The 14,825-nt window shown below is 34.4% G+C and overlaps 1 protein-coding gene across 8 annotated transcripts in view; it reads right to left on the bottom strand.

Moving 5' to 3' along the window:
* LOC109537830 (dual 3',5'-cyclic-AMP and -GMP phosphodiesterase 11) overlaps window positions 1–14,825 on the bottom strand; it is a 202,470-nt gene that overhangs the window by 46,983 nt on the left and 140,662 nt on the right. Inside the window, exon 2 of one of the 8 annotated variants that reach the window (XM_019904740.2) lies at window positions 10,660–11,222. The exons of the other annotated variants lie outside the window; for them this stretch is intronic. Within the exon in view, the coding sequence (XP_019760299.2) occupies window positions 10,660–10,711 (52 nt within the window). The 5' untranslated portion in view covers window positions 10,712–11,222. The remainder of the gene's footprint in view (window positions 1–10,659; window positions 11,223–14,825) is intronic. 8 annotated transcript variants of the gene reach the window in all.

Raw genomic sequence — 14,825 nt, 5'->3', positions numbered from 1 at the left:
CATTAAAATTTATTAATACGATGCGCTTTATTCTAGTTTGTTCATATACAGTGGAATGAATCTTTTGATTTTTTTTATGTTTCGGGCTGTCTACATATTTCCATATACCTTTTCCAGCGTTCCATATTTGAAAGTATATTCGGTGTAGAAAATTCTGCATTTAATGTTATTTCAAAGTATTCGTTACTAATTAAAAAATTGAAAGACTCGCTACTGCACTATTTCCCAATGGCCAACAGATATTCTTGACAAACCTTTTCCTGGTATAAAATGACCATATCGTTTTCCGAACGAAAATGTAGGGCTGAAAATTGTACGCATCTGCGACGTAAATTTAGGCTATTGATAGTACCGCCTTTTAGTAGAATAATTAATATTATGACAATTTGTGGATACAGGTTTAAAACGTTCTCTTGGCCAATTGTGGATCGATTGCTTTTTATTCTTTTTTACAGACCAACTTGCTAAAGTGCGAAAAAATTCTTTAGTTTTACAGCTTAGAAATAATTTAAAATAACTTTGCCTATTTTTAAAAGGGAATTGCTCCGTAAGCAACCAGAGCCCTTTTCGAAATTAATATTATTTTCTAAAGCAAATTTTCGATAACGATTTCCTTTACCTCAATTTTCCTTTCAGACAGCAACTAGATTCAATTCGGAACTTTTCTTTCTTTTTTATTCTGTGTTTAAAACCCTTGGCGAGTTTTGAGGAAAATATATAAAACGATTGGCTCGCTGAATTGCTGATTTAGAAGGCGTAGACATTTAACAACGTATTAAACTTCTTTTTCGGCTTTCACTGTTCCATCGTTTCTAAATTTAATACACTTTTTTTAAATTATTTAGTTAGTTCTGTCTGTTTTATAGAATGACGACACCGAACCGTCATGTTTGTTAGTTACTGTTTAGTCGTGTTATGAACAGTTTAAACAAGAACAATTTGTTGAACAGATGTTAAATTAATAGAAATGAATTTGTCAACACGAAAACGTTCGCAGTTATGAAGAACAGCCAAAAGACGAGAGACGAAAATATTTTAAATTGAACTAAATTCATAGAAACAATATTCTCATAACTATATCAACTGGAAGAAAAAATAAAAATTAAATAGTGCAGACAATCAATAGTAGGTAATTTTTATCCAACTTCAAGTAAAATGTAACTTTGGATTTTTTTGTCTGTTTGCCTTTCTGTGGATTTATGAATATTTTCATCAGAACCTTCACTAGGAAAATAATCACTTTTGGGACATTTATCGCAGCTATAAACCTTATTGTCTTAGGTATACTTGTTGTGCCCTTTTTATTCTGTTTGTTAAAGACACTTTTAGACTTAAAGACAAAATGTTTTTGTTTGTATTTCTGAGTTCGATTATTGAACAAAAAAATGCGCTTAAGGAAATAGATGTCGTTCAAGATTATTTCTTGATGTTTAATGCAATAACGTTTTAACTTAAACATTTGAAGCAAATTTTCCACTGTGTTTTTTACCAAAACAGTTCCTAAAGCCTGTAGTTGATAGCATTCGTTTCAACATCAGTCTTGATCCAAATCAGTTTGATTTACTTTCTTTGTTGTATTAACTTCTTAGCATCGTAATTATCGGTATTTGGTTTAGTTTTGAATAAAATTAAATAAGAATAAAATAAATTAAAAGTGTAGTTTTTGGTGGTACAGGAAATTATTGTCAATATTTCTCTCCGAAGCTTATAATTTTGCACAGGCAATATTATGTATTTTAAATTACATAAAAGGTACTCGCTAAGAAACAGCGTCCCCGAATCTGCTAAAAATTATCTGCACGGTAATCTATTATCCCGACTAATAGCCTAGGAAATTTCCAAATAGAATGGATAGATCTAAAAATAAAGCTTGGAGATTGATTGATGATATTCCCCGATTTGTCTTAACGACGCCCTCATTTTATCAATTCAGACTTTGGGGGATGAATGGGGCGTCTGCTAGGGTTGACTGAATGGTTTGTTTACTGTTTATTACAGCGATACACACGATTAAACAGGTGGGTTCTATTTCGGGATTGATCAATTGAACTCTTCAATCACCTTGTCTTTGATCCAAAGTTTCCCACTTTCCGTCAACACATTTTTTGCTTTCGTTTGAGCTTCTGGAGCATTTGTTTGTATTAATGTGTTGAAAGACTTAAAAAGCCTTGAAATGGAAAGCTTTGAGTTGTTTGTTAATATTTGTCCCAGATCCCAGACCCTGTCGCTCTATGTTCGCTATAATTATGTACACTTTTTGGAACTTAGTTAATTATTATTATCCAAGGAAAATGTATCATCTGTTGACAACTTTTCGCAACTGTTTACAAATTAGTTGGCACGATAATAACCGAAACAACACAATGTGGCTAATTAGGCGAGTAACACTTGCACTGGATATCGAACTCAGCTTCGGAGGGCGAAGAGAAATTTAATTTCATGGATCATCAAGGCGAGTAGGGCGATCCTATAACAATATTTATTTTGTGTTAGGTTCTATATGCTGCTCAGTAAATTGCTAATCGATATATATGACGTAGCAACGGATAATTAAAGCCAAATAGCGGTTTATGTTGTAGGTGTTGTTGGCTATTTCCGAACACTCACTCTGGTAGATTAAAGTGAAAATGGATAGTCTATTTTGGATCTGCTTGTTTTGCAACAGTTCCTCGAATTGAAACCATTTCAGGATCGATTTTATTTTAACTACTTCTGTCTAGTTATATTAGAAATATTTTCGTGCTTGGTGTTTACTTGATTAGTAAATATGTATTAAGTAATCATGACCTAACATTCTTAATACACTCTCTAAGAGAGTTAAGATTAATGAATGTAACACTAGAATAATTCAATATATTAAGCTGCGTTGAAAAGTTACATTTAGTTTACATTTCAAATTTGCGATATTGAAGCTGTTCTAGTATTAGATATTAAAGAGCCATTGAAGTTTTCTCATAAAATCTGTTCCAAGATGATTAATTAATTATTGGTCGCCGATATTCGAAACCAAGAGAAACTTTAAGAAGCGGTGCCAGATTGGAAACAGAAATTTCAAAAGATTTTTAAATTTGAAATCCAGATGCCTGAAAAGTTTTACGATTCATCTTCATTTCGTTTTATTTTTCGCAGGATGAGAGTTTTCGAATGTCTAGCCTTGAACTTGTTTTGTTCAGATCTAATGTTCTCTGTGGTCGGGATTGATCGCTTCAGTCGGCTAAAAAATAAAATAAGTTGTAAAATTCCTTTGTTGGCTTTCAGTACTTCAAACACAGCGTTTTATGTTGCCAAAGGTCATGTCTATTTTACCGACTTTGCTTCGGTGTAAAGCTTCGGAAAGTATTTTAGGTATTTCGCGTTAATCAGTTTATTCGACTGGTGAGTGATTTTTATTAATAATACACAACAAAGCAGAAAACTTAAATTGAACAATTTTAAATGTCTAAATTAAATTGGCAATTCAAAAATCGTTTTGCAAAAAGCAGAGTTGGCAGAGGCTCAGCAGATATTCGTATTGCAACCAAATGATGAGCCACTCTAGTGACTCTTATTAATAATAAGAAAAATATATCTTTGAGAGAGTCCCACACGAAAAAATATCATGGTTGGAGATCGTGTGAACGTGCAGGACCGAACCACGAAGTCCGATCCATCTTTCTGGATAATTCATGTTTAACCAAACGGGTTTAATGCCCTTAGATTTTTCGGTCTGAGTCTTTAAAACGTAGGGTTTATGTCTGTTAAGGAATTAGAGCTCATTTAGTTGTATTACGAAAATATGTTGAGCGTCCTCGCTTACTCTGCTTTCAGCTAAATGGTTTTTCTATTGAAAATGTTATTTAATTAAAAATTGTATAATTTAAGTTTGTTATTTTGTTGTGTATTAATTTGCAATGAAAATATATATTTTTTTTAAACAAGTCGAAAACCGTTACTATTAGCAGGTTCGCGTGCGTACCCTTTTTCTGTATACATGAACAGAAAATGACTTTCGGAGATTTTCACTCGAATCGCACAAAATTTATATTTTTGTGCACTCTGTGAACGTGGGGTTAAACAAGAGCACTTTCCTTCAACTGCGCGCTGCCATTGGAAATGTAATAACTACCAATAGGGAACAGGCAGCAAATTGAAATTTTCTCACCCTGTAGAAAAGATTTCAAACTGTAAACTTGGTTGTTGTCACTCAAAACGCAAAAAATTCTGATTTTTGATTTCTAAAAAATAAAATTTTTTCCTCAACTGTGCGCTCTCTTTCAAAAATTCATAACTTTCCAGGTGGAACAGGCAGCAAATTGAAATTTGCACACCCTCTAGAAAACTTGTGAAACTTTAAACTGTGCGATTCTCATTCGCATCCCACAAAATTATGATTTTTGCCCAGTTTGTGAACGTGGATTTAAAAAAGAGCATGTTTCGTCAACTGCGAGCTCCCATTCAAAAATTAACAACTTCCCGGGCCATTCAGCAAATTTAAATTTGCACACACCGTAGAAAGCATTTGAAGCTGCAAACTTCGCCATTCTCACTCAAATCGCGAAAAATTCTCATTGCTGCGCCCTCTGAGATCCTTGGGTTAAAAATGAGCATTTTTGTTCAACTGCGTGAAACCATTCAAAAATTCATAACTCCCAATACGGAACAGAGGCAGCAATTCAAATGTTCTCATCCTGTAGAAAACACTTGAAACTGTAAGATCCGAGATTTTCACTCACATCGCGCAGAATTTTCATTTTTTTTTAACCAGATTGATAGAGGTAGGTACAAAAAAGTTGGACATGATTGGATTTTGTATTGCCCTTAGCCCCGTATGTAGAATTTTTTTACTATATTTGCACAGATTATTTAGAAAAAAAAATTTAAATGGTATCTCAATAAACCAGGTTTACAATGTATGTTTATATTATATTTTCATATTAAAATTTTATTTTCAATCGACCGTTAAAGTCCAGCTACTATACTGCCGGTAAATAATACCTTGCTTTTCGAGCTTAAATACTAAATATAGTATGAAATTCAAGCTGTAGACAAAATATCTGAAGCCTATTAAAAATAAAATCTTTACGTGAAACCTTGTGAAAACACGTAGACTTTCTTGCCCGACAAATTCTACCACGATCAATGTTGTAACATCCTAAAAACAACAGATTACATCTTCGATTAAAATTCCCTTTTGCAATGCCGGCCTCTGACAATTTGCGGTTTGCAACCGTGTTGCTGCAAGATGATTAACGTTTCATTAATTTATTCTTGCGACCATTAAAAAGACCTACGAACAACGACACCTCTGGAACCCAGCAACGGTTTTCATATGGTTTACTATTAAATTCCATCATGAATTAATCGTTTTCCTAGTGGGCTTTTCATGCGATATTTACGAGAACGTAATTATCCAATAAATTGCCAAGCGATCAAGTGCTATTAGAAGATTGTTGGAATTTTATGGAGCTGGTAACAATTTATCTGCAATTTATTGTAGATTTTTATAAATTGCGGTAACTGCTGCATTTTAAGATGATTTTGGAAATTGAATACACTGGGCAATAATTGAATATTTTCTTATGACTTTATTGGACTGTTCTGGGTTCTTCCGACAGCAATCTGGTTCATAGCTTCGTTGGATAATTATTATCATTTTCACACTCCTTCACGCTTCTCAAATTTTTTCAACTTTTCCTCAGGCAACTATTGCTTCTGATTAATAACGTTCAACTAATCTGCCACTGTTTGAATTGCAACGATCAACAACCAGATGTGGAATTTTGATTTATTGCTGTCTTCTCCATTAAATTAGTCGCTCAAGATTAAAGCGACTTTTAAAATGCAAGATCGTTTAACTAGGCAAATTAAATTCGCTGTGCTCTTAACTACATTAAAATGGCATTAATTAATTTAGCGCGACACTGTACCCACCTAAATTATTTAGCCGACTTTTAATGTTTTTGTTTTATTTATCTTTATTGCTTCTCGGCAAATTAAGGCCCATAATTTAACACATTCTAGCTTATTGCATCGGCTGAAGATGCCATCAGCTGAGCTAAACATTTTGGATCTACTCGACAAAAGATATTAAACCCTACGAGTGGTTGTTTGATACGATTGGCTGTTTTCCGCGCTTTTATTTTATTGGTTCACGGATGATTCTGCTAATTTTATCACATCGTTCATCCCAATGGGACCAACGAACGTTAGAAAATGTTGTCTAGTCTTGATACTCTAATGTAATTTGAACAATTCAAGGGGGTATGTAAAATGTTTGTTTAAATTATGTTTCTGTTCAAATTAATTTGTTAAACAGTTATATCTTGTTTATGGAGGATAATCAACTGAAAATAAATACTATAATCACATGTAAATCAGCTAGTTGTTATTGTCTTCCCCAATTGACACGCAATTTTGATTTTTTTTCTGGTCATTTCAACACTTTTGTTGTCAACTACGTTCAAATAGGAACAATGTTTCTTATTCGTTTGATTTAAGTTAACGGTGCGTTTAATAAATAAATTGATGTGCTATGAAATTATCATATATTGTTGAAAAACTTCAAGTATATTCACGAAATATTGTACAAAATGTGGTTCTTTTGCAAAACTGGATAAAAGCAGATGCTTAGCAAACCTGGATAAACATTTTAGCTGTTTGTTACCAACACTCACCCCACATCTGATTTCGAATCTAATTATTGTCGTAAGATTAGTTCAGCTTACAAATTGTACATGGAAATTAGAATTCTTTATGATTTGAAATTAAATAACCTGCAGATTGTAATACTGCATTTGACTCCTGAAGCGGTGTGTCTTTTTGCTTAACGTTTGATTTTAAATCAAAAATTTCCCTTTTCATGCCAAAGTTAGAAATGAAGAATTTAAGCTCATGTTGAGACAAGATTCATGGGTCGCATCAGCAGATTTTAGAGTATTTTTGGGTAAATTTGAGGTACTTTGGAAAATAATGAATCAATAGAAAGCTCGTCGCAAGAGAAAAGAGCCGAACATTTTTGGAATTCAATGAGAACTCAACAAGAGAGTGGTGATAGTAAACATTTCTCCTAGAGAGGACTATGGCCTGTCTCAAGTTGAGAGCAACAATCGAAGGAATTGGACGAAGCACAGCAGAAACAAAGAACACACACAAACATTCTATTAGAATGCTGAATTTATAATTCAAACAAACTAAGAATTGCTCACAATGACTCACCAAATTATCACTAACATGAGATGTACATTTTTTTAAAATATTACCCATTAAACAGTTGGATTTTCAAACAAGTTTAACACCTGATTAGCTCATCTGCAACTGCTTTTTTCACTTAAACGAAACGAGATTTGTAGCTCTTCTCTATAGTAGCAAAAAGACATCTGATTAAAACATGTTCAGTTCTAAAGCATTTCGAATATTTGTTTCTAATTAAAGTTTCTTAGTTCCCAATTAAAATCCCTGATAATTTCCCTCGAATGCGATAAATTACTTGCCACTGCTCACAGTGTCAATATAAAACTATCCTTAAGCCTATGAATAAAACATTGCATTGAACTTTCGCTTTGGATGCCAAGTTCAACAGGTAAATTCCAAAATAAAGTCATTAAATAGGGGTCGAACATGTCGAAGAAAACCCCTTTAGCCCTGAATAATTTGTGCTCACCTTATTTTTCCAACTAACAGTTGTACTCGCGTTCATTTCGATTTAACCGATATATTTCTATGAGTTGGGTAACGTTTCCAAATACATATTTCTTATAATTGCTTCTCGCTTCACCATAACGTTCCAGTCAAAATGCTGGCTAATTGAAAAATAACAAAGTTACTGGAACCTTTTAAAAGCCAGTTGGGAGGCTTTGAGAATAAAAGCAGATACAATGACAAAGTAAATTAATTGGGAAAACAACTACACAGTTAAAGTTGAACAAGTGGGCGGAATTTAATTGATGGTTTACTTACTAAATTGATTTTCATGGTAAAATTGAAAAAATGTGCGAGATTTTATCAGAATTCGTTTCTGAATTCAGTGTTTTAAATTCGTAGAGCCGAAGGAATGTAATTTCAATTTCAAATACATCGGCGAAACAGAGCGTAGGTTTCGGGAGTGTTATTTTCAGGATAAATCCAGTTGATGAGAACTAATAGGCTCGAAACTGGTCCTGAGAGTTGAGGACTGAGTAATCACTCAACAATCTATTTTCTCCCAGTGAGCCTCAAAAGTAAATGTCTAAATTCATATAGAATTTAGCCGACGACTTCAGATTCGTCAAATTTTCTTTGTAAATGTAATGATAAAAAATAATAAATGTAAATGCGATTTTTTATGTAGTCCACAAACAAGTGGCGACAATCGACTTATTTTTTTAACGGAAGTAGCCAGCTTTTTATTTCAATTTTGAATGCTAAGTATGGTTCAAGTAGCGTGTGCTTAAACTTATTAAACTTAAACTGAACAGTTACTTAACGAGAAATTTACGATTGTACCTATCAATAATTAATAGCGGCGACTTCTTTAAAATGATTGTAGTCATGAAAAGAACCGATTTATTTCCAGAAAGGAAGAAGAAAGAGCAACAATCAAATTAAATCAAAGGAGATCATTAAACTCTTCTTGAAGGTTTTCAATCATTTCCAGAGTTGTGACACGCACTACTTTTGTATCTTCTCTTTCAACTCTTGGTTGTTTGGCCTGTCAATAAATGCTTTCAATTTGAGGTAATCCCACAAACAAAATCCATCTGAGTTAGGTCTGTCGATTTAGGAGGCCATTCAATAGGTCATCTCCTTCTTATCCAGCGATTGGCAAAGGTTTTATCCAAAAATTTACGCATAATGGCAGTGGCAATAGTGTGCAGGAACACCATCTTGCTGGAAAAATCAGTTATCGTCAGCAGAGTCTGGCTCTAATGGATTTTTTGGTGGCTGTGAACCTCCATCAGGCCAATCTATTGCCCAAAATCGACCATTTTGTCGGTCAACATAACCCAATAGCATTCAAACACCTAACGGAAAACTAAGGTTTTACAAAATTATTGTCAAGGCTGCACATATTCGCTGATTTTTGCATGCGCAAATTGAGCCTTCGAATAGAATCGGTGAACGAAATGTGTTCATCTTGACCGGAACATCGAGATTTAGGAAAATCTCTCACAGGACCAAATTCGCTAACTTTAGCTTATATTCTACTACCTTTTGACATATGGAGGACGATCAATTGAGCTGCTTCTATTTGGGTACGTGATCTACCATCAAATCTAACAATGCAGATAATTTAGGTATTTTCTCGTTCCGTTAACTTCACTATTTCGAAAACCCCAAAAGTATACAATGAGTATTTACTCAATAGCCCAACAAGCCCGACTACTTAATTTGTCTATTTATGAAGGCAAAGGAATTCTATAACTATTACTTTCGAGAAATCGAAAGTTATGACACTCAGAGAACAAATAGTAATTTATTTTTTTATTTATTTGATCAGTGCAGCTTCAGAAGCATGAACACATCAGAAGAACTAACAGGACCTAAACATGAAATTTCGGAAAAGTCCAAGGCATGATAATTTACATGCTGAAATCTTGAAATTGATGAGTACGAAATACTTAATATACCTGTGCAACAAAAAACGAGAGAAAATGCACCTAAAAATTGCGGAGACTACAGACTTATGAGCCATGCTCTTAAAATGGTCTTACGACGGGTCGTAAATGTGTGCTTTATAGAGTACGGGAAAGCCTTTGACAGAAATAAATATATAAGAATAATCTAACAGCCATACTGGCAACATATTGCATATGTGAGAATTAATATTGAATTGGCTACAGATATTCAATATATCCAGGGGATTCGGACAGGGATGCAGTTTGTCACCAATCCCGTTCAATATCTATGTAGAAAATATTTTTGAATTACCTCTGGAAGAAGAGACTAGAGGAATCAAGATGAATGGAACTCCGATTGATAATATTAGATATGCGGACGATACTGCTATATTGGTGAACTCTCTTGAGGACGTTCGACATCTTTTAGACCGATTTATCCAAATAAGCAAACAGTTCGGGTTAAAAATTATCAACAGCAAAACTAAAGGCATGGCAATAACTCGCATACATGACAATTAGGAATGACGAGCTGCATGTAGAACAGGTGACGCATTTTGCATATCTGGGTGCTAGCCTTAAACTGGGATGGGACTGCGACGAAGAGGTGAAGATACGGACAGGACGTGCAAAGACCACGTTAGTAGTAACTTTTGAGATGTGGACTCTGCGTAGCCTCCTACGTATTCCCTAGACTGCACACGCAACCAAAGGGGACAGGTTGAGAATGGCCCATGTACAGAGAGAGCTCATTGACATTGTAAAGTACCGAAAAATCTGATCTCGGATATATCCTGAGGGGTAAAAGGTACTCAGTCGCACAGTGCGTTTTGCAGGATAAGATAGAGGGTCGAAGAGGACCGGGGCGAACGCAACATTCTTCTAGTAAACATGATTTGAGAGAAGTACAAAGGCCCAAGAAGACGAGGTCCAATATATCAAAAATAAGTACCTCTTCTGAAAATGCATGAACTGTCTTTCTTGAAATAACCGCTTAAAAACGTCCAAATGGGCAATAATCACATACGATCTCTTGTCGGTGTTAAAAGGATTTCATATTAAAGAGTGTCCATCTGGGTATACTCACTTTTTTTATGTCTGCAGCTGTTAAATTTGCACATGCTAAAAGACTGGCCCATGGATCGCAACGGGCCTCGTCTGATGCGACCGCGCCCACTTGCTCCTATTGTGGGGGCAGAAGTGGGGCGGCTGGGGCAGAGCCCCACATCACGCCACCACTCCTTCAAAGCCACCGCCACGCCCGAAGCTTTGCCGATGATTCCCGAACGACTAGTCGGCGACGGTCGCTGAGTGCTCTTGTAGCTAGAGTTCGACTCTGGCTGCACGGTCCTTTTGGTGGTTCTGAATAGGAACACCTGGACTTTCCGGTTGGGTTTTCGGTGGTTCAAGTCCGGTAGAGCCGTTTTGCCGAATGAAAAAAACTGGGCGAATAAAGCCCCGATCTGGCTCAGCTATGTTTAGGACTTTGTACTTTCTTTTGTGGTTGATTCCTGTAGTTGTCTACTAACTTTTCAACTTTTCAGTTTCGAACGGTTATTAGTAGTTGCAAGGCTTTGTGTGGGGTTCGGTAACAATAACTCGCTTAGTAGGGCGTATTTCATGGTATTCTAATCCTTCGGCTCCTGAAATCTGCAGGAACAAAATAGTAGTTTAACAGTAGATTAGTAACGTGACGGTCAAACTTTGTGTGGACAAAACTCAGATCCGTACATCAATTCAGTTGGCAACGTGGCTTTTAGTGAAAGCCCCGCACTTATCTCTTATCAATTTCATGCTTTGTAGTAATATTTTACTGCGAACTAGAACGTTAAATACGTTAAATAAGTTGAATGAATAATTGTAGTGAAGCGATAAATATACCGGCTTAATCCCGCACATAAACGACACAAGGCGCATATCTTATCTTTAGTAGACCGGGAGTAATTTTTCAATGTAGATTAATTTTTGAGATTCCCACTTTCCTTGCATTATTTTTTTTATTATTTTCTTTTCAGGCTCGGATGCCGCTCGGATATATATGTACATAGGTAAATATGTATATATATATAAAGTAAGTAGTGGATCTGAATGATCCGTCGAAATGAAATATATAAAATGAAGCACTGAAAAAGTGACAAAGAAAAAGGTACCGACTCATTATTTTAACAGATAGTTAATTATTAAATGCAATAAATAATTAGAATGTAAACTATTCTAGATGTTATATAACGCGAAAGCAGTGTTTCAAAAATCCATATACATTCGCTTTCTGAAATTCCCAACTGCAAAAATTCAATGCTTTAGAATAAGTTGTTGATTTATATATAGAGTGTCGCAATAAGGATGGTAAGCGGCTGTATCTTAGAAAGTATGTGTTGTAGAGTGGTCCGGAAAAAAATTGGTAACAAAGTTGACGAAAATAATTTGCTGGAAATTATGTTGAAATTTCTCGATTTTATACAGAAATTGTCCCTATAAGTGAAACATCTAGTAAATTTAGTCAAAAGATCATAGAAAACTACTACTTCCCTTATGAACTTTTTTCCTAACTAGTCAAATTAAGGGTGGGGGGAGAGTCAAACCGCTTAATTCAAAGAAACCTGTAACTCCGAAACGGCTTGACCGATTTCAAAGTTTTTACTATCAGTTGATAGAGCAAAAAAAAAATCTACAATATGTGATATAACAACAATCTTACTCATTTTCCAAAAATCCGCTGTTCGAAAAAGTTTGTTTGTTTTAATTTTTCACAAAAATTTCAAATGCTACCATCAAACTTTTTTAATCACATTCGAAAGCAAAGGAAAGAATGAACCAAACCGCAAAAAGCGCATCTCAAAATAATTTCTGGAACCGATTTAATACTTTAAAATAATAAGGGTTGCCTAATTCAAATAATTAAAGTAGGAATTGTCCCTATAAGTGAAACATCTAGTAAGTTTGAAAATAGTGGGAAAAATAAAACAACATTTTTTCTTTTAAAGCCTACTTGAATTATTTGAATTAGGCAAACTTTATTATTTTGAAGTATTAAATCGATTCCAGATATTATTTTACGATGCGGTTTTCGCAGTTTAGTTCATTTTTCCTGTGCTTTCAAATGCGTGTAAAATAACGTGAGACAAGTATTTCAAATTTTTGTGAAAATTTTTTTCGAACAGCGGATTTTTCGAAAATGATTAAGGTTGCTTTTATGTCACATATTCTGGAGTTTTTATTGCTCTTTCAATTGATAGTAAAAACTCTGAAATCGGTCAAGCGGTTTTCGGAGTTACAGGTTTCTTTGAAATAAGCGGCTTGAGTTCGGAAAAAAGTTCATAAGGAAAGTAGTACGGTTTTTTATGATCTTTTGACTAAATTTACTAGATGTTTCACTTATAGGGACAATTTCTGTATAAAATCGACTTTTTAAAATACCGTTTGCAATTACGCCATCTAGTGGTCATCTGAAAAATTTCAAAATAATTTCCAGTGAATTCTTTACTTTAAGTTTGTTATCAATTTTTTTCCGATCGCTTTACAACACATACTTTCCAAGATACAGCCGCTTACCATCCTTATTGCGACACCCTGTATGTTGATAAAGAGACACTTTATTCATAAATTAACCGATTTGATCCAATAAAGAGGAGATTGGCTCATCTACAGGGATTTCTCGCATATTTTCTGCGGCAGGGGTTATTTGCAATGTCATTAAAAAGTTGATGAAATAAAAGTTTTACATTTTTCTGTATAAATACTTACTACCAACGTTTTTGGGTCAGAACACCAAACCAATTTTGGAAAATACCCAATTTTGACAGTTTCCCAATTTTTGTATAACACCCTTTATATTATTAAGTACATATTTAAAAAGTGCGATTTATTATCACTCTCAAGAAAACGTATGGGTCATATTTTATCCGCCCGTTCTCAAACCGCATCTCCCAAAAATTGGAAAAAGCTAATCAATGTGCATTGAAACATCGATAGCCCTGATCAAGAGACAATTACACCGAAAGACCTGTGATCTAAATAATAATTTACCTAACTTTACTTGCAAAGTCATTCAGAAAAAAATATACAATATACCTACTACATATTTGCAAATTGCAACTATAATGTAATTGTACATTAATTAAATTTTTTCTAATCTTCGGGGGCACATATATATTTTTTCTGAATCAGAAAAAATATAGATTTTTACATGTGTTATAATGTATGGTGTTCCGTTACAAAAGTTACCAAACGGTCAAAATTTTACAACTTCCGAAATGTTTTTGCTTTTCTGACTAAAGATGTTGGTAATTCTGAAAAAAACTTTCATTTCAAAAACTTTTTAATACATTTTCAAATAACACCTACAGTGCAGTGACTGCATCCAAATTTGTAGATGATTGCGTTAAAACAGTGGTAACAATTTGTATTGAAATTCTATTGTATTGAATTGTATTTGTAAACTGAATTTGAAAATCCAAACGTATTAATCGGTTGAAGATGAAAGAGTATTTCAGTGGTGCATTTATTATTGGTGTTAAATGCGTAAAGAATTAAACACGATGACAAAGGTAGGTACTTCAGCAGAAGCTAATTTTATCCAAAAAAAATAATTAAATCCAAATTGAACACATTCACTTCTTCCACAAAACTTCACTTCCTTGAAAAACTGATTTATCAACATGAAAGTTGTTTCAAACCGAATGTCTGTGTTAAACATATCAATGCTTCTACGTGCTGTTTCGGTTAAAAGAGACACATTGAGATAAGGCAGTGTCATGTTGGTTGCGCCTCTGGAAGTAACTTTTAAACTTCTGGAACGGGAGATTCTCTCAAAACTTTGCGCCTGCTTTAGACACAACTGATTCCATGTTGTCAGCCCAGTATAGCAAAAGTTTAAGCATTTGAATAAGAATAGACAGGTTCAAAGTTTTCCCAAATCGAAAACACTAACCTTTCTAAACTTGTTTCATTTTAGCAAAGATCTAAAACGGTCGGTCGCGGCCCATTGTTGAATCGCCTTTTATTTATAAGCAAGGAATCGCATCGCATGGCTTAATTCCAAAATACTACGTTTAATGTCAACTGGACCTAGACGTAATTTGTTTACAAACTGACGTGGGGTCACATTGACCCACGCCTTGAGATAAAAAATACGATGTTTATTTATTGGGTACTGAAATGTTAATCATTAAGATGCCAGTCAAGACACCGCTTACGAATTGGGCCTGAAGCCTCCCATTAAAATAAGTTGGACATTCTACGTGACTGTTATCA

Source organism: Dendroctonus ponderosae, unplaced genomic scaffold, assembly GCF_020466585.1.
Source record: "Dendroctonus ponderosae isolate FM_Combo_2020 unplaced genomic scaffold, Dpon_F_20191213v2 Dpon_F_20191213_2, whole genome shotgun sequence".
NCBI lineage: Eukaryota > Metazoa > Arthropoda > Insecta > Coleoptera > Curculionidae > Dendroctonus > Dendroctonus ponderosae.
This window is presented reverse-complemented; position numbering and strand designations above follow the sequence as displayed.